The sequence below is a fragment of the Anolis carolinensis genome, chromosome 5 (assembly GCF_035594765.1).
Source record: "Anolis carolinensis isolate JA03-04 chromosome 5, rAnoCar3.1.pri, whole genome shotgun sequence".
Lineage (NCBI taxonomy): Eukaryota > Metazoa > Chordata > Lepidosauria > Squamata > Dactyloidae > Anolis > Anolis carolinensis.
In genome coordinates this window covers 199,407,604-199,427,803 of record NC_085845.1, presented here as the reverse complement: position 1 = coordinate 199,427,803, position 20,200 = coordinate 199,407,604, and the positions used below count along the sequence as shown (strand labels likewise).

The 20,200-nt window shown below is 38.8% G+C and overlaps 1 protein-coding gene across 3 annotated transcripts in view; it reads left to right on the top strand.

The window, feature by feature from the left end:
* Nucleotides 1-20,200, top strand: part of chchd3 (coiled-coil-helix-coiled-coil-helix domain containing 3) — a 239,272-nt gene that overhangs the window by 165,598 nt on the left and 53,474 nt on the right. For all 3 annotated transcript variants that reach the window (XM_008110280.3, XM_003220728.4, XM_008110279.3), the window contains one exon: nucleotides 17,821-17,891. In XM_008110280.3, the coding sequence (XP_008108487.1) occupies nucleotides 17,821-17,891 (71 nt within the window). The remainder of the gene's footprint in view (nucleotides 1-17,820; nucleotides 17,892-20,200) is intronic.

The following is a 20,200-nucleotide window of genomic DNA, read 5'->3' as shown; positions in this document are numbered from 1 at the left end:
GCCAAGTGCTGAAAATCAGCCAACCAAATGGTTACTGTTCCCCCTTTCTTCCTGTTTCACTGCTTCTTTCATTCCGGAGGGGGTTATACTGTTCCATGCCATCGAAAGTCAACCTCCATCTCTTGCTCAATGCAAGACCTCCACCTGGAGCAGAAGTTCCTCCTGACAGCTTCACTAGCCTTTAATAATTCAAGGCCCAATTTAAAGTTCTGCTTATTTCTTTGATGTAAACCTATATAAGTTTTAAGAGCATGTTGTCCTACCACCTTAAAGAAATATTTGTTGTCTGTAATACATAAGTTCTTGGTGGCTGTTTTCATAGAGGACTGTGGTTAGACTTTGTTGTCCTCCTTTCTGTTCTCTTTTTTTTGCCAATAAGTAAAGAGGATTTCCAGGTGCAATTCATAGTCCAGTTATGACCAATGAAGCTCTGTGCAGCCTGGTTTCAAAGGACCGCATTTCCCCTTATGAGCTTGTGTGGATGTTATATTTTCCAGAGGAGTTTATTTTCCCAGCTGCTTTGTCCAGTACATTTGGAAAGGGAACAAGAAGGGGCCTTCTTAGCTTATCCCAGGTTTTGGAAATTTCTTCCCAGAGAGGTTAGGATGCCTCTTTTATGTTGGACTTCTGATGGGAGGTGACAAACCTTTTCTATGGATAGACTTTGATCTAAGGCTTGACTGTGGAAAATTAGTGGGTTACATACTCTCAGCCCCAGAAAACTCCTCAATAGGTTTGCCTTCGCAATGATGTGACAAGGCTAATGGCCCTTTTATTCAGACAATAAAATATCTGTTTAAGCTCCTGGATTTTGCAGATGTTCTGCCTTTGGGAAGTGGCCCTCGGCCTTTTCATTTATCACTTGTGAGGATATTATGCACAGGGTGTTTTCTCTGTGCAATTTCCAAACTCTCTTTAGTCAATAGCCTTGTAAACTGAAAGCTCAAATATCTTTCTCATCCGCATATAGACCCTCATTTTCTCTGCTGTCAGCCTGAGTGATATTTTAATTTTTCTGCCCCTTAGAAAACTTCGGTCTCTTATCCAGTAGATAAATGAGTCAGCCCTCAGGAAATGCTGCCGCCAGAGTGTTTCCGTTTGCCGGCGCAATAAATGCAAGAGCTAATAAATGTCCTCTCCCATCAGGAGGAGGCGTATAATGAGTAAATGATGGGAAAAGGAATTTGGGAAACAAATGATCAATCCGATGTAAGACGACAAACCATTTCTTAATAACTTGGTCTTGGACTAAGCAGAGGTCTCTTCACTAACCAAGGGAAAGTACGGAGGCAAAGCCCGAAGAAAGAGCTGTGTGTCTCTGGCAATTGATAGATTTTGTTGGTGTCTCTTCCAAGTTCACTGAGCAGTAAGCTGTGATTTGGAGGCAGCATCACTCATTTGATGTTTTTACTGGATCACCACTCTTCTCCCTCTTCCTTCCCCCTCGCTTTCAATGGCTGGTAAATGAAATCCCAGAAATAACTTCAGGTGAATTAGTCATAATGAGAATATATTAAACCCCCTCATCTGGTAGGAACTAAAAAACCCACATTGATCTTAACTCCTGTGTTTCATCTTCTCACTACATACTGTAACTTCTTCCACACAGATACAATTCTTATAAAGAAATGGCAGCAGAACGAGTTCATCCTCAACCCAGGACCTTGGCAAGCAGACAAAGCACTGACTTCGACAGTAACCCAGTAGAGTGAAAACTGAGAAATGGCCTGCTCACCTCCCACTTGTCATCCATGTCCCCTCATATAGATCTGTTGCTGAAAACAGCTGGGTTTTTTTTATTTGTTAAAAATCCTAAGTACATAATTCTACATTTGTACTATATCCAAAACTGTAGAGCCCAGTTGCCAGTGATGCTTTTGCACCATAGGATTTACATGACTGGGTGTGTTTTTCTTTGCAAGGAGGGGAGATATGACAAATGGGCAAACATTTACCTTTTGGAATGGAACTTCTTGAATTGCCCAGTCAATATGGTTACTGATTATGGGATTCAGGAGCAGTAACATAAAGATTTAACTTAAGCTCTAAGTCAGTGGTTTTCAAAATTTGGGCCTTCAGGTGCCTGAGATTCCAAATCCCAGAAGCCCTGGCCAGCTTGTCCAGTGCTCAAGAATTCTTAGAGCTGAAGTCCAAAACACCTGGAGGACTAAAGGCTAAACACCACATCTCTAAGACATACTGTGAATGTATGGCTTCTCAACAAGGCTGCTGTGTGAACCAGTTGTCAGGACATAGAATCATACAATATTAACACTAAAAGAGACCACAACAGCCATGCAGTCCAGTCCCCTGTATTGCAAGGTACAAAAGCACTTCCAACAGATGGCCATCTAGTCTCTACTTAAAAACCTCCATAATAAGAATCAGCATCACACTCAGAGACAGTATTGTATTCCATAGTTGAATCATTTTTCCTAATGTTTAGGTGGAATCTCTTTTCGTGCAGACAATAGAAGGCTTTGTGTAGGCATGCAGTGTTCTTTGAGGTGCCTTTGTCTGGTACTCTTTGTGTTGTGTTCACTCTTAGGTCATTGTCTAAATTTTCCTAAGCTAAGCTGGGAATTATGTGTTATATTGCATCTCCCAGCAGTCCTAGCCTGCACAGCCAATAGTGAGGGATGCTGAAAACTCCAGTTTAAAATAATCTGAAGACTGCATGGATACCACTGATATAACCAGACATATGGCTGTGAACTTCCTCTTACCAAAGTAGATATTGAATGAAGCATTCAAATTTGTATTGATTTATCTGATGTAGAATCATGAAATGTGCCCCATAGGCATTGACTTTAGTCTCCTGTTCAATGCAGAAACTAACTAATGCAATCTAGCTTTGTTTTGAAGGTATCCAGAGAAAGACTCACCAGCTCTCTAGTTTCCACATTTAACACAGTAGAATATAACACTAATACTTTAATAACCCATGTGATTCATATTAACTTCCTGCCTTGCTTGATTCCACTTCTGTGCAATTACAGATCTTGAGCTTTTTTATTATTTTCTTGGTTTTTAATGTTGGCTTCAGATAAGACTGTTCCCAGTTTTTTTTATTTTTATGGGGAGCTTGTCATAGTTACAGGAGGACTGCAAACGAGGCGGAGGGGAAAGAGAAGAAATTTAATGAGCCACCCGTTTCTGTAGGCTGGGCAGGGGTGATAATGCAGGTCTGATGGTTAAAATGTGCCACAGGGAATCAAGTCATGCAGCATATTGAGCGTTCTAACTGAGAACCATTATACCTGAAAGCTCGGGCTTTTCAATATGCCTCTATTCAGATGCATATTTCCATGCCAGATCTTTCAAAAAGCCTTTCCTTTGAAATATAGGAAGATAATCATCCCTTTTGAAATGAATAGTGACTCCCCTGCCAGTTTTGAAATCTTGATTCACAACCTTTCCACCACAATCTGGATTTAACCCTTTGTTATTGTGTACCATATATTCCCATGGTATTATTCCTTCATAGGTATCTAGACATACACAGATTATCGCAACGTGATACTGCGGATGGCACTGGCCATCAAATGTGAAGGAATTCAGAGCCAACAAGGCATTCTGTCCTCACCTTTTCTGTCATTGTTCTGGGATAGCTCTTGCTACCGCCATATGTTGTCAAAGTTTTCAGATGGTTTTATCAGTGTGCCAGAGCTGAAGAAAACTATCTCAGCCCTGATGTCTTGCAACCCTGCTCCTGAAGCACCAAAAGGTTGCCAAAAGTAACTCTATGAAAATAGGGTGCAATTTCTTTAGTTACTGCTCTGAGTGGTGTTACCTCTTTTCAGCATCTTCATTCCTTTTTGAGATAGAGTTCATTGGAAAACTATGCTCATTCTGTCTGTCAACCCAGTCTCTCTATACTCTTTTGGAGCAGTGGCTGCTTAGGTAGCAAAAATTTTCAACATTTTCTAGCATTACACCACTAAGCTTTATTTTTGGCATCATAGAGGAATTGGTTGGTGCATTTTGCTGGTAGAGCACTATGTTTTTCTTGATGTTCAGTGAAAGGCCAAGGTTTTCATATGTTTCTTTATGCAAAAGGTGTTTGAAGTACCTTGGAGGTCATTTGGAGGAATCCAAATGAGCACAGATCACATTATCATGACATGTGGATTAGATATCAGTTTGCTCATCTGCAGTTGTTTTCACCTGATGAGGCTGGTTATATATGGAGAACATAATCTCAGTGTGCTGGTGGGGCCCACATATTTTAACTGACCTTTTGTATTAACTGACCTGCGACTTACCGGAAAAAAAAACTCTTTATTGTATTGGGTAAGACTAAAATATCAGTCCTACTGTATTTCCCAAGGGAAACATGTATCCAGAATGAGTCCTGAAACCAAGTAGGAACTTTGAGCCAAGGATCAATCAAGCCCTCAACACTACTCTCAGTCCAACCTACTCACAGCACTGGCCAAGATAGATAATGATAAAACAATGATTGCCTTTTCTTAGTATTTTTTTTACTTGCTAAAGAAGAACCATTTTCTCCCATTCCCCTTCAAATTTTTCTCGTGACATTAATGCAATAATGTCTCAACTTTCCACTCATCCATCCATTCCAAAAGCTTTTCTGCACTTGAAAGGTTCCCCTTTTAATGTAGTGGGTGTCCTGCAAGAGCATCTAGGGATTTAGGGAAGACCCCATATCCAGTAGGCCTTGGTCAGATGTATGAGACTGTTGTGTTATGGAGACCTTTGGGATTGTACTTAATTCTGGTAGATCCTGGTAGAATGCAGCTGCATTTCTGTAACTGGATTACTTTGATTCTTTTCCCCCTTACCATATGTTGAAGTCCTACCTTACATACGTTTTGTGTGACTATCCAATGAATTAATAAACATTTTAAGCATGTTGGTAACCCCCCCCCCCCCCCCGGGCCGGTAATTGGATATCAAAACCAGGCCAAGCATCGATTTATCCAAAGAGAATCTCAGTAATTTTTGGTTCATCCTGGATGCAAGCCTATTTAGGAATGTTTAACAGTTGTGGTGTTGATTTTTTTAAAAATTAATCTCTTATTCTGTTTTTATATAGCATAAATTATTATGGAGTTCTGAATGTGCTTGTTTCCCACACCATCCGAAATGACAGAAATAGATCTACAGACTTTTCTCTCTTGGGAACAGCCCCATATGTCGAGGTGCTTTTCATGAATTCAAATACAACTTGGATGGGTTCTTACTGTGAATTTTAGGAAGGAAAGACACCCATTTAAAAATAACTGAAGTGGATAAATAGGTAGTGTATTATTTGGGCTCTTTCAATATGGTCATTTGGTGTGGTTTCTTTTTCATAATACTTTCCGTTATAGAGTTTTTGATAATAGTTTTTCTCTAGTCCCATTCTTTACAAGTGTTACATTTTCTGGGCTGTTGTACAACTTACAATAAAGTATAATGCTCAGATTAGAAAACAAGTGTGGAATTGTGAAACCACTAGAGCTACATGAAGTTGTGTGTCTGTGGTTTTGCTTAATTAGTTTGATTTGCACAAAGTCAAATTTGGTAGTTTATTTGGGATTTTTTCTACCCTTACTTGCTTCAGACACCTGGGGCAAATTTTTTTTTTGACAAAAAAGGGTAAATTGCCTCTCAGAATCCACCTTTAAAGCTATTACTACTATGCTTAACATCTAAAAACACTAGGGTTTTTTCTTAGCCCAGAGTGTATTTCCAACCAATTCTTGCATATTTGGACAGGGGCAGTTTTGATAAGCTGTGGAGCACTTTGAAGGCCCCAGCAGCAGACCATTGACCCATGGGCCCATCTAAGATTTCTGCTTCTGATCTAGCATCTCAGCATTCAGGGGGCATCCTCTCAAACAATACAGTTGTCTATACCTACACTTAGAACTGATTTGGAATAAGGAAAGATAAAGGCAAACAAAGTCATCTCGGAAATTATTTTACTCAAGAATAATGCAGATAATTATCTGGTTAGGAGCAATTCTCAAAACAACAGAGATGCCACCATTAAAAAGATCTAGTTGTTTGTTGGTTCTAGGTAAATGGATAGGTGGAACTGTCTTGTATGAATGATCCACCAATATGAGTGTTGTTTACACTTAATAGCAACAGCTTTACACCTTGACACGTGATCTGATATCTTTTCCAACTGGATCTTCTTGAATCCTATAGATGTAGAACAGGCCTGCACAACCTGTGGCCTCCCAGGTGTTTTGGCCACTGTAAAAACTGTCAAGGGCTTCTGGGAGTTGGAGGCTCAAACATCTTGAGGGCCACAGGTTGTGCAGGCCTGGTGTGGAATAATAGAGCATGAAGAGGTCCACTGGCCAACAAGTCCAACCCTCTGCTCAGTTCAGGAATTCCAGCTAGAACATCCTGAACAGGTAGTTTCCCAGTCCCTTTCTGAAGATGAACCAACTTTGCCACTTCCTATAGATGCAGATGTTTAGATCTGGGAAAGATTTAGCTAGAGCTTATTTCATTAATATCCATAAAAGAAGCAGGTCATGTGTTGCAGTTGGTGGGGCAATGGTAAGCCATTCAGTGCCATTCTTGGTGATCTTCTTTCTTTGTTTTATGTTTTTCAGAGTTCTGTGGACATCAATTTTCTTGGCCACTGTGCAATTTATGAAATAGCCCCCAACCTTCTGATTGCTACAAACATAAAAAAAAAACTAAAATAAAACATCGTGAAGTGGCTAGAAGTCTATTTTTGCTTGGAAAAATATATTTTTAATGTTAAATGATTGAATTAAGTCATTAATACAAGATGTTCCTTTATATTAGAATTCTAATAAGTCTTGGCTGTCCTGATGTGCTACTTGAGTAGCAGATTGAATGATGTAATGCCTGTTGATTTTAAATATCACTGAAAGGTCCAGTGAATGTAGCAGGTTTAGGGATATTGGAAGTAATTTCTCTGTAGAATGATCTTACTCAGTGGATATATCACCTCCAGGAGTGACTTCATTTCAATTTTAAAAAATCAATTGATCAATTTTGGGTGTTTTTAAATGTACTGAATAACTGGTGTCCTGTGGGAGAGAATTGAGTAGATGTCTGGCATTGTTATGGATGTGTCATTTTTGCTAATGTGCGCTCACAGCCTGGTGCGCCAGTATTATTGGAAAGGGAACAACACAAAAGTTCTTGCTTGCCAGTGAAGCCTCCAGAGCTTTCTCAAAGCAACAGAAGATGACAGAAGGCCCTTGCAGTACTGAAGAGTCACGATTATTAGTTCTTTAGTGAGGAGGGAATTTGTAGTATTGGTATCATAGATTTAGAGCACCAAGGAAGAAAAAGGGTGCAAATGCAGTTGCCATTGATTAAATATTGTTGTGCAGATGAACAAGGTCTAGACATGGAAAAGATTTGTATGAACTAACTGTACTTCATTTACATGCTGATTAAATGGTTGAGCAAAAATGCTAAAGGCCATGGGAACTGGATATGTGCTTATATGAAAAGTTTCAGATGAAATTTTCTTTAGCATGTCTAGATATCAGCCTCTTAATGTTCCTAATGGAAACGTTAAACGTAAAGTACCTTTTGAGAGGGTCTGCAGAGATACTGCTTGGGTTGTTAGGAAAATTCCTTTGTTGCTTCTGCTTGAATGATGTACTCGGATGCAGTCCATAGAGTCTACTCCCACAAATTATGGTAAAGGTTTTTTTTAAAGGAAATTATAAATATGGATTAGGATGGGATGAGTATGGCTTACATGGGATGGTTCCTGAGCTGCTTTTCTTTACAGAGAAATGGACTGGCTGAGAGCAAATGGTGTAAAATTTTACCCAGAAAAGCAAGAAGCACTGTTGTTTAGTTTAAAAGCAGATCAAGGAATGGGGATTCAACCTGTTTTAAAAGAGCTTACACTCCCCTTGAAATTGCATATTGGCAATTTAAGTGGACATCTAGAGTCTACCCTGAACCTAGATTCCCAGATCTCACTGGCTGTTGGGAGTTCTTCAACACAACTAAAGATTGTGCGCATTCCTCAAGATGTTTGATTTGGCCATTGTGACAAATGCCTTCATTAAATTCTGTTTGGATATTTCCACCGAGCAGCAGAGTAATTTCTCTTTCCTGCCTTCAGCGATGTATGGCCCAATGCAGTCTAATATGTTCAAAGGGATGTGCCAAATATGTCACAGACTGGTGTTTTAATTGTTCTAATTCGTGTATTTGTTTTAATTTATATTTAAATATGTTGTATTTTCTGGGAGAAATAGAGGTAAATCAGAAGAAACTGTGGCATTTTCAGTGGCTTTGGAAAGTTTTCATGGCAGAGAACCTATTGATTTTGTAGATCCACCTATTCCTTCCATATGGAGTCTCAACTTTTGTGATTGGCATCTTCAAATAATGTTTAATTTGTTATCCAACTGCAGGATCACCCAACGATAACATTCTTTCTCAGAACTAAGGATCTCTACAGAAGGATCCTTGTAAAGGTTTATATGCCCTAATGCCCATGAGTTCATAAATCATGCCCAAAAACCTTTTTTACTATTTCTGGGAAGATTCAATTTCCTAATCATATCAAACCCCAAGTGTAAATAAAGTTTTATTGCTTCCTTTTATTTCCCTTTCATTGTTCCAGCCAATATATATATGTATGTATGTATGTATGTATGTATGTATGTATGTATGTATATGTGTATGTATGTGTGTGTATATATATATATACACACACACACACACATACACACACACACACACACAAAACTGTATGTCCCATGTTGACCTTTATGGCATGACTGCAAAGGAGTCATGCCGTTGGGTATATGTTTTAGCCACCCTAGTTAAGAGCCTTCACAGCCCATAAACATTAAGGTACATAATTTTGAGATATAACGCAACAGAACTTCAGACTAAACTTCTATCCCTTTTTAAAGCTGGGTTTCGTCCCGCAGTTTTGAAAATAGATAGTATATGGATAAACAGCCTTGGAAATGTAGCAAAACCTCTATTATTCTCATTTATGGTAATAATCTTTTATCAGCTTGGACAACATGAGATCTTTTAGTAATTTTGCTTCTTGAACATCTTCAGATGATTTCCTGTTTAGATTAGAAATGCACATGGTTTAGGTTACAAACGCACTCACGCATGCCTAAACATCTACAGACATCCTGATTTTCTATAACATGACAAGATGCCTGAAACCTGACCTTGTAATATTGTGCATTACCTTATTTTCTTTCACTAAGGTTTTCCAATGTCTGTGTTGTGTGCCTGATAACTAAATTTCCAGGTTTCCTAAGTTTGTAGAATATTTCCTTGTGTGGGAGCTATAGGAAAATTGAATTTCTTGGGCACATGCCACACAAAGCTTGGAAATCAGTATTTTCCCTGCAACTGATCATATTGATTTTTGGATGGTGGTGGAGGATTTCTTAGCCTTTTAGTTCAAAAATGATTTCTCCAAGCTAATTCCATGCCAGAAGCTGCTTGTGTGTAGTGACTTTGGATCTCACCTATTTTCAACCAAGCATTAGTGTGTCTTTAAATAGGGGCGCTCACTTGAATGTAAAGCATTATTTGAGTTCAAACAAGTGCTTGAATATGACCCAGCATTGACATATTGGGATCGGATAATATGGCTGGGATTGAGGATCTTGAAATGGATAGGAGAGAATAAAAGTGCATGGATTTCACCAGGGTGATAGATAGAAGAAAATTAATAAGAGAGGAGAAATGATGCCAGGCCAGAGAAGTCCAGAATAAGGACTGTAGAAAGTTTGTTTTTATAGTTTGTTCGTTTTCTCAAACTAACTTTATCTAAAATATTTGTTGGATGTTAAGAATACCATACGCTTTCTCTGTGACCTCCAGCTGGTGAAACATACACTTTTCTGGTTTTGTGAGTTTTCCTTGGAGTTCCTGTCTAGAGCTTTGGGCAAAGGTTAGTATAGTCAGCCAGCTGTATCCACAGATTTTATAACCACAGAGTCTGCCGTCCATACCTTAAAAAAATCGAAAATCAAATCTTGATTTTGCCATTTTTTTATTTAAAAAACACCATTTTACTACATGGGAGGTCCAGTAACCAGGTCCATTGTAGTGATGGAGGAGTGGTTTATGCCTGATGCTCCCAATGTTTTACGTTCAAGAATTACTCTGCTTTCAAGTCTCATCAGGATAAAAGAGAATAGGTTATTTAATGTGTTGCTATCTCACAACATCCTTTCAGGTCATGTAGAAGAAACATGGATTTAATATTCCCTTGCAAAGACATTTGCAGTAATGGCATGCATCACATTTTCCTCATTAGTTTTGCCTTTATTGTGTCAACATACAATTTTGTAACGTACTTCAAGATGAAAATTGCTATAAAATTGGCTTATCTTTGTATTTATAAGGCAGAGATGAACCTGCAGCTACTGTGGGGGATATTTATTATTACTATTTCACACATTTATTTGTTCCCTGCAAATAAGAAGATGCACGTAGTTCTGTTTTACAATGGCTGTGACAACACAAAGGTAGAATGGTAATTGGGCCATGGATAGTTTCCTCTTTTGTTTCACCAAAATAGAATCTAATTCAATGTTTCAGAGGCTATTCAATGTGGGGAACTGGCAGTTTTCTGTCCCCAAAGTGCTAGAGACTGGTGTAATATTTCTGCCTTTTTAAAACATTTTTTTTCCTTGTAAACATGGTCTGAATTGGACCATGGCACCACCAGTATGACTATCACTAGTTTAATTCAAATTGTGCAACATGTTGGACACCAGTAACACATTTTGCAAGCTACATCTAAAATTTGGGATACTACAAAACTGTCTTCCAATACAACACACCAAAGGTGATTCCAAAACTCTGGTTACACAGAGCCTATTTCTTGTCAGTTACCATTTTCTGTGTTGTCAGGTCATTTTTGACTCCACAACAACTATGTAATGGGATTTTCTTGGCAAGATTTGTTCACAGAAGGTTTGCCATTGCCTTCCTGAAAGAGTGTGACTTGTCACCCAGTGGGTTTCCAAGCAAGGATTTGTCCCATGGTTTCCCAAAGTTCTAGTTCAACATTACACACTTACACTTATGTCTCTCTCATGGTATTACTTGCACACCAAGTTCTATTTTTCAAATTAATAAATGAAATTAACACGAAAGAATTCCCTCTATTTCACTGGTTTTGGAATGGGTCTCACTCTTATTTTCAGAGCAGTGTTCTTAGTGCCAACCTCACCAAACACTGTTTTATTACGGTAATGTATTGTCATACCAAGGGACAGTTTCAGTTAACAAGCTGAGAAGGAAAAAGCAATTTCTCTTCCAGTACATTAGAAGACTGTACATTCATATAATTTCTAATTGGCAGCCCATTAAAGTGGTCATAATTATTTCTGGCCAATGTTTGTCTAGTTTCTGATTATTTCTTCAAAAAGAAAAATGTGGTCAGTTAAGAAAAATATAGCACTGGTCCATTTCATATGCGTCTTCATACGTGTGTGTACAGGCACATTTTCAGGTGAAAACTATGACAATTGAAAGTCATACTAAACTAAATCTGAGTTGATAAATGCCTACTTAATCGTCTGCAGTTAGATTAAAGCCTCTCAACATGTGTAGCAACTCAGCTGATGGCTCAAATGGCAGCTTATAAAAAGCAAACAAGAAAAGCTGAACAAGTACGCAAGAATATTGCCTTTGTGTCAGGAATGTACCTTCATGCCTTAAAATGATAAAAAATTGCAATCGATCCTTACAACTGTTGTGTTCATCTTTATTGATCAGGCAGCAGAAAGATAAATCGCTGCCCAAATGAGATTATAGTAAATGTTAGCATCAGAGGGGAGTGTTGGTTGATAGAGGACTATTCATCATCTCAAATGGTGACCTGTCCATGTGCGCATTGTCGTCCGTCTGCTTGTCTAATCACATCCTTATTGATTTTATCTGTATCTGAGGATCCTGGATGTGACTGTCATTGGATGAGCAAGATTGCTAAATGCAAAAGGGGTCAGTGGTGTGAAGAGGATTTCATTTTCATTTTCTTACCGGCCAACAATGATTTATTAAAAAATAAACTACCCCTAAATTCACAACGCTTGGAACTTCAGTCTGCAGACAAATGAATTATGAGGCCTCAGTTCTGAAAGAAAGCATAGAGTTGAGAAACCACATGTTTACCCTAATCTTCATGTGCCCTTTTGACTGTGATATCTGTTACCCAATTTATTATACTTTGTATAAAAGGTATGAGGCCCCAAAACACAATTTTACCCTTCTTCTCAGCGTAATGTCTTTTCCAATAATTTTTATAGATCCCTTGTGAACTCTGAATGTCCAGGGAAAGCTTAAGATAGAGACTCAGTTGATTAAATATCTGTCCTTTTGCCTTTCCAAATGAAGCTTTCGCCTTTCAGTCATAGATGAAATAAGGTTCATCACCCCTCAGACAAGAACAGTGGAACTTCATGTCACGCTGCCTGTCTTCTGGTCCAATTCGGAACATGAAAGCAGAGATAGTTTAGCTGTGACCTTTTTGCCATCATGTAAGAAGGATTTTGATCTGCTGCAGAGGCTCTATGGCATTATGAGTCAAAAGCTTCTAACTGCTAACCCAACAGACAATTCTCAGCCCAAGAAATATTCCATCAACAGAGAGTGATTACAATCTCATGAACATGGGGTGCTTCCAAAATGTCATCCTGTACAGCAAGTTTCTTCCCTATCTTTGGAGAAATAACTGGCATTATCACTGATGATGATGAGTATTATTTTATTTATAGAGTTGTAGGGGAGTCTATAGGCCATTGAGTCCCACCTCCCCATTCAGTGAAGGAACTCTTGTTAGACTGAGCATCCGCAGAGGCAGCTGTTCAGCCTTTTTTTGAACATGTCCGGGAAAAGAGATCTTACTGCCTCTAAAGGGGATTGGTTCCATTGCTAAACTACTTCTACCTTAGAAGTTCCTTCTAAGGTTCAATCAGAATCTGCCCCCCTGTAATTTAAAAACCATTGCATGTGGCTCAACCCTCTGGGGCAGCAGAGAATAACCTTGCGTTTTCATTTCTGTGACAGCCCAATATATATTTCAAGAAATAATCAGATCATTCCTCAGTCTTCTGTACATCAGGCTGAACATGCTCAGCTCCCTCACTCTTTCCTCATATATTTTGTTTTTCATCTCTCTTATTATTCTTATTGCCCTTATCAGAGCTCACTCTAATTTGTCTGTAGCCTTTCTAAAATAAGGTGCCCAGAACTGAATACAGTACTTGAGATGAGGCCTGACCAGCACAGAATATAGTGGGACTATGACTTCCCTTGACTTGGAAGCCATGATTCTGATATATCTCCCCTATACTGGCAGTCAAGGCAGTTTACTAACAAATTTAAAAACATACTAGAAATAATGAAACTAAACTGACCATAGGATTAAAACCATTTAAGCAAATCAGCAAAACAATGCACAATTAAAAAGCCTTGCAGTCAACTCATGTTTTCACTTGCTAACAGAAAAATCAAGCCATCCAATTTTCCTTGGAGCACCACAGCCTGGGAGCAACTATCCAGAAGTGTCTCTTCCATGGTCCCGCCAGGGCGGATTAATGTAGGACTTTTTGCCCAAACCTGAGGAAATAATAGTATTGGACAAGCAAAAAGGCTTCTCCGTTGTTGGGTACCATAGCTGGGAGTGGATAAGCTTCCTGATTCACTTAGCCATCTTCTTGCCACCTGAATGGGAATACAGAGTCTGGCAGGAAAAGATGGCAAGGAAGCAAGGAGTCTTTCCCATTGATGTTTATCATAGATGGACAGTCCTCATGTGCCTTCCTGGGCCACAGGTTTCTCTGGGACTATGTTTGCTTGAAGGAAGGAAATAAGCAACTCAAAGGGAAACTCAGCTACTCCCCCCTCCCATATCGTAGCTTTGTGGATGGGAGAGTAAGAGGACTGCATTGTGACCAGTGCAATCTAATACAGGTACCTTCTGCCCCTCTGGGATCCTCTGCAGGGTGATGTGGTTGTGATACTCTGACAATCTTGCTCACTCACCAGTCCCGTTCCTCCCTGCCAGCCACTACAGGCCATGGGGGTTGGGGTCAGAAAACCTCTTTTAAGGTATGAGGTGGAAATGAGAAAGGAGCATGAGGATTTTGGACACTTGAGAAGCCCCTTGCATTTTTAAAAATGTTCCTTGGGATTTTGAGAATCCCCTTCTTTTTTAATCTTGGATTTTCAAATATTTTCTTAATCTGCAATATAGGAATCACTTACATTCTTTAGAGTGTTACTGTAAGAGGTATTGAATGTGCTTGAAAGCATTTAAACACTAGAAAACATGCTATAGAAGCACAAAGCATTATGTGTTGCTTGGTCAAAAGGATTGTTGAGTACAGGCATACAAATTACAATGGGAAGTAGATGAATTATTTATATAGGGCCAAATAAGCTCCAACAATGTTGGAGCCTAAAAATTGCCCAACCTAATGAAATGAAAGCAAGGATTTAAGCACTGAGTGTATCACTTTGTAAGTAGTGTTTTGTTTTTTACTGTGTACTTTCAAGTGGTTTCCAACATACATGATTCTAAAGTGAACCTGTCACAGCATTTTCTTGGCCAACTTCCCCATTTCAAGAGCAAACTCACTGCAGTAGAGAACAAGATAGCATCTGATTTGTAGACCTTGCTATGATTCGCATCATGTCCTTCAAATCTTATCCACACCAACCCGAGAACAGTAAATACATACACAATCTTTCATGTCCATATTCCTCCTCCAATTGATGTTCTTTATTTAGGGTTGGAAGGACAGGAGTCTTTTGCAAACAAGATGACATTGGCACTCTCAAATTCTACATTTGAAAGAAGAAGCTATAGTCAGATTTTCAAGTTAAGAGGCATGATGAATAGTCATGTCCTGATCCTTTTCAATGTTGCTGTTCTGATGTACAAAATCATGTCCTCTTTCTGAAGTACAGACAGTTGGGTGGTCTGCAAAAGTTCCTTCCCAATTTATCCCATGAAATAACTACATTGATCCATCCTCTAAATCTGTTCACTTGTGTATTTTGGAACCGCTCCATAGTGATATGCCTTAGTTCCAACACTAGCAGTGTAACAGTGTCATAAAAGCTGTTTCATATATTTAAACAAATTACCAGAGACATTATTTAATCATAAAAATGTCACCACTTTTATAGACTGTTGTTTCAGAATGCCATCTTTCCCCATGGGGAAGCTGTGGCATTTCAAGATGTAGGAAAAACTGTTTCTGCCTGTGGCTTCAATATTATTTGCCCTTGAGACTTAGAAAGGGTTGAGTTGGTAGAAGGGCAGGTGCACACCTCTCTCTTCAGGGATGTATACTTGGCATATGTCATTCCCCTGATCATGGAGGGCTGAAATAGCTGGAGGAAGGCTTAGAAGAGAACAAGATAGAGACTACTCCACCATAGGACTGCTGTACCTCTTCTTACCCTCCTTGCCAGAGACAGCCTTCTAGAAAGATGCCAGATTTGGGCAGAGATGTGTGGCTAGTTATAATACAGGTCCGTGGAAGCCTTCATATGGCCTCAGCTCTTCGGTTGGGAGGAATTTCTAAAAGCACAAGATCTCATCTGATCTTGGAAGCTAAGCCATGGTTAACACTTGTTTTGAAAACTACCAGCAAATATCAGGTTCTCTTGGCTACATTTCAAAGGAAACAGCTGAGGATTTCTGGGCTAAGAAAACCCTAGAAACTTCATGGAGTTGCCATAAAGCAACTTGACATTGCATGCACTCATATAGGAAGAAGAGCCCCAGTCAGTAGTGCCTACAAGGAACTGTCCATGGTCCTAATATTTAAAATATGACCAGACCTGCTCATCTTAACCAAGCTTACTTCCAATTTTATCTTTTCAGCCTTAATATATTGCATGTTCTGTTGAGCTTCTTGAACAGAACATTGCTTTCATGGGGCAAAAACCTATGCTGACTCATTCCCTATATGATGAATAAATATGTGCTATATGAATATAGTTTTGATACAGTGCAGTGATTTGTTCCTTACAGTTCCTGAACCACCCTGGAGTAACATTTTATCTCACACACATAGCTAGAATAGATCATTTTATTTGTGATGCTTTGCCTGGGTTGATGTTCTGATCAAAATCTTGAGCATAAACCAGAAAGAAAACCAATATGAATCTGCATAGAGTTTTGATTTAACTTGGGTGGCATTCTTGTTGAATGTAACTATTTAGTTCAGTGGAATTTATTTTTGAATTGGCAGAGGATTGGTCTGGTTTGCTCTTGTGTTATCTTCCAGCTCTTTGATTCTATGAGTAGATTTGTATATTGATTGTTTGAGACTTTATTTTGACCATGACAGAAGAAGATACATCATGATGGATTAAAAAAAGATATATTCCATAAAATATAAAGTCCTTCTTGACAAATCTTAAATAGCATCAGCATAAATTACAAACAAAATATGAAATATATTGTACTAGAACATTATAGGAACCTCTAAAATATTAAAATATTGTCAATGACTTATGACAAACCATGACATCTGCACAGAAGTTAGCTATTTTATCTATAATTATGGAATTCTGAAGATCTGTGCTGCTGTTACTTCTTTATTGTAATAAGTACAATGCCTTTCCTAATTTTTGACATTTATGTGGTAATGTCTCTGAAGCATCGAAAAGAGAAACAACTTTTGAAGGAGTTTTATTTAGGAATGGGATTTATATGTGGATACTAATTTAGGATCCTGACTATTGCAGAGAATGAGGTAAAAGTATCGAGTTTAACCAAGGTATATGATGGCATGATCTTTCACACCCACAAAATTCCATAAGAAGTCTCACTATGGGCAGCATTGATGCCAACACAAGTTATGATGAACATTTGCTCTTGCCATTGGCTGAGGCATTGTGATATCACAAAGCTCAGAGCAAGGCTGTGGAGATGAAACTGGAAACAAGGAGTTGTATGGGCTTGAATGTCATGGATGTTAAGGGGGAAGGGGAGCCTAGTAGCAGAGGATGGATGAGCTATAAAACAGGCGAAAGCGGTGAGCCCCAGAAAGGAGGAAAAAGCAGAGATAGCCCAGAGGAAAAGGTAGGGAAAGACAGAAGTTGGACAGAAGTCTACTAATAAGGAAAAAGCAGGTTTGAATAGACAGAATGTAGATGTCTATGGAAAGAAAATGATCATCATCATCTACCATATATACTCATGTATAATTTTAAGGAAGCCTTGGGGACAAAAATTATGGATGTTGATATGACCCATGGATAAGTCAAGGGTTGTTTCATTAAGAGGGAAAGCTCTGTCTTATGGGTTCAGGCACTTCCACCTCGATTTTCCTGCCCAGGCATTCAAAAAGGCCAGAAGGGACACCACGGTGGAGAGACCGGAGAGGGTTGGTGCTTTTTAAAGGTTTTCCCAGGATAGACTAAACTCATCCTTTTTGTCACTTTACTCAGAGAAGGGGATGGTTCCTTTTTTTAAATAAGAGATAAGGTATTGTACTTATATTGACGTGTGGATAAGCTGACTTTAGTTTTTGGGCATCTTCCCCCCCCCCCCCTAAAATTTCTAGACTTATAAACAAGTACAAACAGTACATTGTGGCTGTGAAAATTTTCACAAAATAAAGCAAACATCATGAAATTTTATGTATTTGCACTTGTGACTGGGTTTGAAATTTAGTTGTGAATGTCTACATCAAGGGTGTCAAGATTTACTAAACTTTGCCTTTAAATACTTTATCATTTGATAAGCACTTCTTGGACTGAATGGCTCATGTGGTCTCTTCCAACTCTATGATTCTTTGATTCAGATATGCTAACTTAATTATTTCCTCATTTTTCCAGAGTGCACAGTTCTACAAAGTCACCACTGAGCAGTACCAAAAAGCTGTTGATGAGGTAGAAGCCAAATTCAAGTAAGGCCTTTTCATTTTCTTTTATCTTGTCTTTTTTGAAGACCATGAATGTCTTTTGCTTTTGTTTGTATGAAAGTGGGATTTTTATTTAGTCTTACCAGTCTGAAGTGGAAAAGTTAAAACCGAAATAAGAGAGTAAGAGAGAAATGTTGACAAAATTTCCAAGCCAGGATCTGTGTAATGGGCATAGAATTGGAAGTGAAAGCGTTGGTATTGTCCTAGCCTATATAAAATAACATAAGGCAGGAGAGAAGTCTCCTAGATCAACCTCATTAAAATGTGGGGGGCATGGATTTGGTTTTTTTTTTTTTACAAAATTTCGTTTCATTTCATTTATATCATGTCTTCTTATTTTGACAAAAGACTCTTGTTTCCAACTGTAAGCCCAAAGTCGAACCTTGTCTTTCATTTTATTTATTGTTCAGTGTTTCTAATTTTGGAAGCGCTGTAGACATTATGGTGGTGACAATTAGATTTTAACAGTTTTAGAAGAATTTCTCTGTTCTGTGTACAGCTTGAAAAGCACCAAAAGAAACAATTTAATTTTGCCTGTAGTGGTGAAGGCTGAGTCGAATTCCCTTTATTGTCCCTCTGGAGGATTAAATGAAGAACCAGTAATTAGGGGAACAAAATGACTCTGACCTTTGCCCTGACCTTCCTTGCTTCTGTTGCTAATTTTTGCTGGAAAGCCTCATCCATCATATTTCATGGCTTTCATTTTAGAAACTTTAACTCACCCACCCACTTTCCTGCCATTTTCTGATAAATGCTGTCAATAGGAGACAGATACCAGCATTCGGTTGTTCTACGGGAAGCCTGTCGTTGCTGAAGGGCTCTTCGCCTGCTCAACAACCTATCATTAGAGAGGCTTAATAATCTGATAAAAGGTCATATTAGGGGCCTTCAGGCAACATCTTAGTTGTCCCATAGAAAGGCACCTCAAAAACGGGATACTGTCTGCCTTTGTGAGCTGTCTTCATAAACAAATGTTTCAGCAGTTTTTCAGTGCAAAGGGATTGGAGTAGGGTGTTTGGAAGTTGTGAACGTAGGATGCCACTTTATTCTGAATCAGACCACTGACCTCCTTGACCCAGTTAATTGCTCTGACTTGCAGTAACCAACCTTTCCTACCTTTTAAAATAAAAGTGCTAAGGGTTTAACTTGGGAGCTTTTTACATTTAGAGCTTTTACTCCTTTTCCCTTTGTGTTCAAAAGGCACACGTTCATGTCTCACAATAAGGTAGGTGGGTAGATGTTGACAGGACACTGAAGTCGTTCTTTATTCTGCAGTCCTTTGAGTCAAACCGATGATACATCAATACAAAATACAGTATATATTCATTGAGGAAAGGTTCTGGTGGGAGCCAATGCCTCTTGCAAGTCCAGTGATAAAGCGGAAGGTCCTGGATTTAATCTTTCACATCTCCAGGCTTGGGATATTTTAAAAATTAGTTGATGACTCTGAATCAGATGGTGGAAAGTTTATGCTAAACTAGATAAAGTGAAGCTATATGGGCAAAGAGTCTGGCCCTAAGAACCCTTCTGTTAAGCCTGTCAACTTGGGCTGTGATATCTGAGTACTCCTAAGCAATTCCTGGAAAGTTATAAGGATGCATCCAGCCAAACAAACAAACAAACAAACAAACAAACAGGGAGCTTGACCAACAGAAGAAAAGCTGTTGGCAGATTAAGGGTTCCCCTTCTGAACGCTCCTCTGTGAGATATACAAGTTTTGAAGTGCATTGATCAGAAAGATTAAGTTTGGACCTGATTAAATAATTTTGGAATATAGTTCAGTTCAACTTAGAAGGCTACAGTAGCCACCCAGGTTGCCATGGGTCTAAAACAGTCTAGGTTTTAAAAATTCAAATATTTACTTTTCACTTATTACAATTGAGGGTCAACAAATGTCTACCCTTTTTTGTTTGTTTTTCAAAACTGGATAATATTTTCAGGCACAGTAGCTCCTTATTAGGAGTTTTTACTTACCAGATTGCAGATAAGTAGGCGGCAAAGATTTCATGCTGAGTAGCCAAATCTCTAAAAGCAGACAGATTTTTAAAAATGCCATTGGTAGACATTTGGGGATACAAGACAACATGGCAGGTTCTGTGATCTGCCGCTTGACTGACCTCTCCAGTTGTTAGACTTCAGGGTTGCCCTCAAGTCACCTAGAGTTGTGCTGGCATCTTTTCTTCTAAAGATCTTTGAAAGGGTCCTCAAGCCAAATACAAAGGAGTGCTTCCAAAGCCCAAGATCAACCAACTCTTTCTCCCTTCAACATCTGAATGCTTTAATAAGCTTAGGAA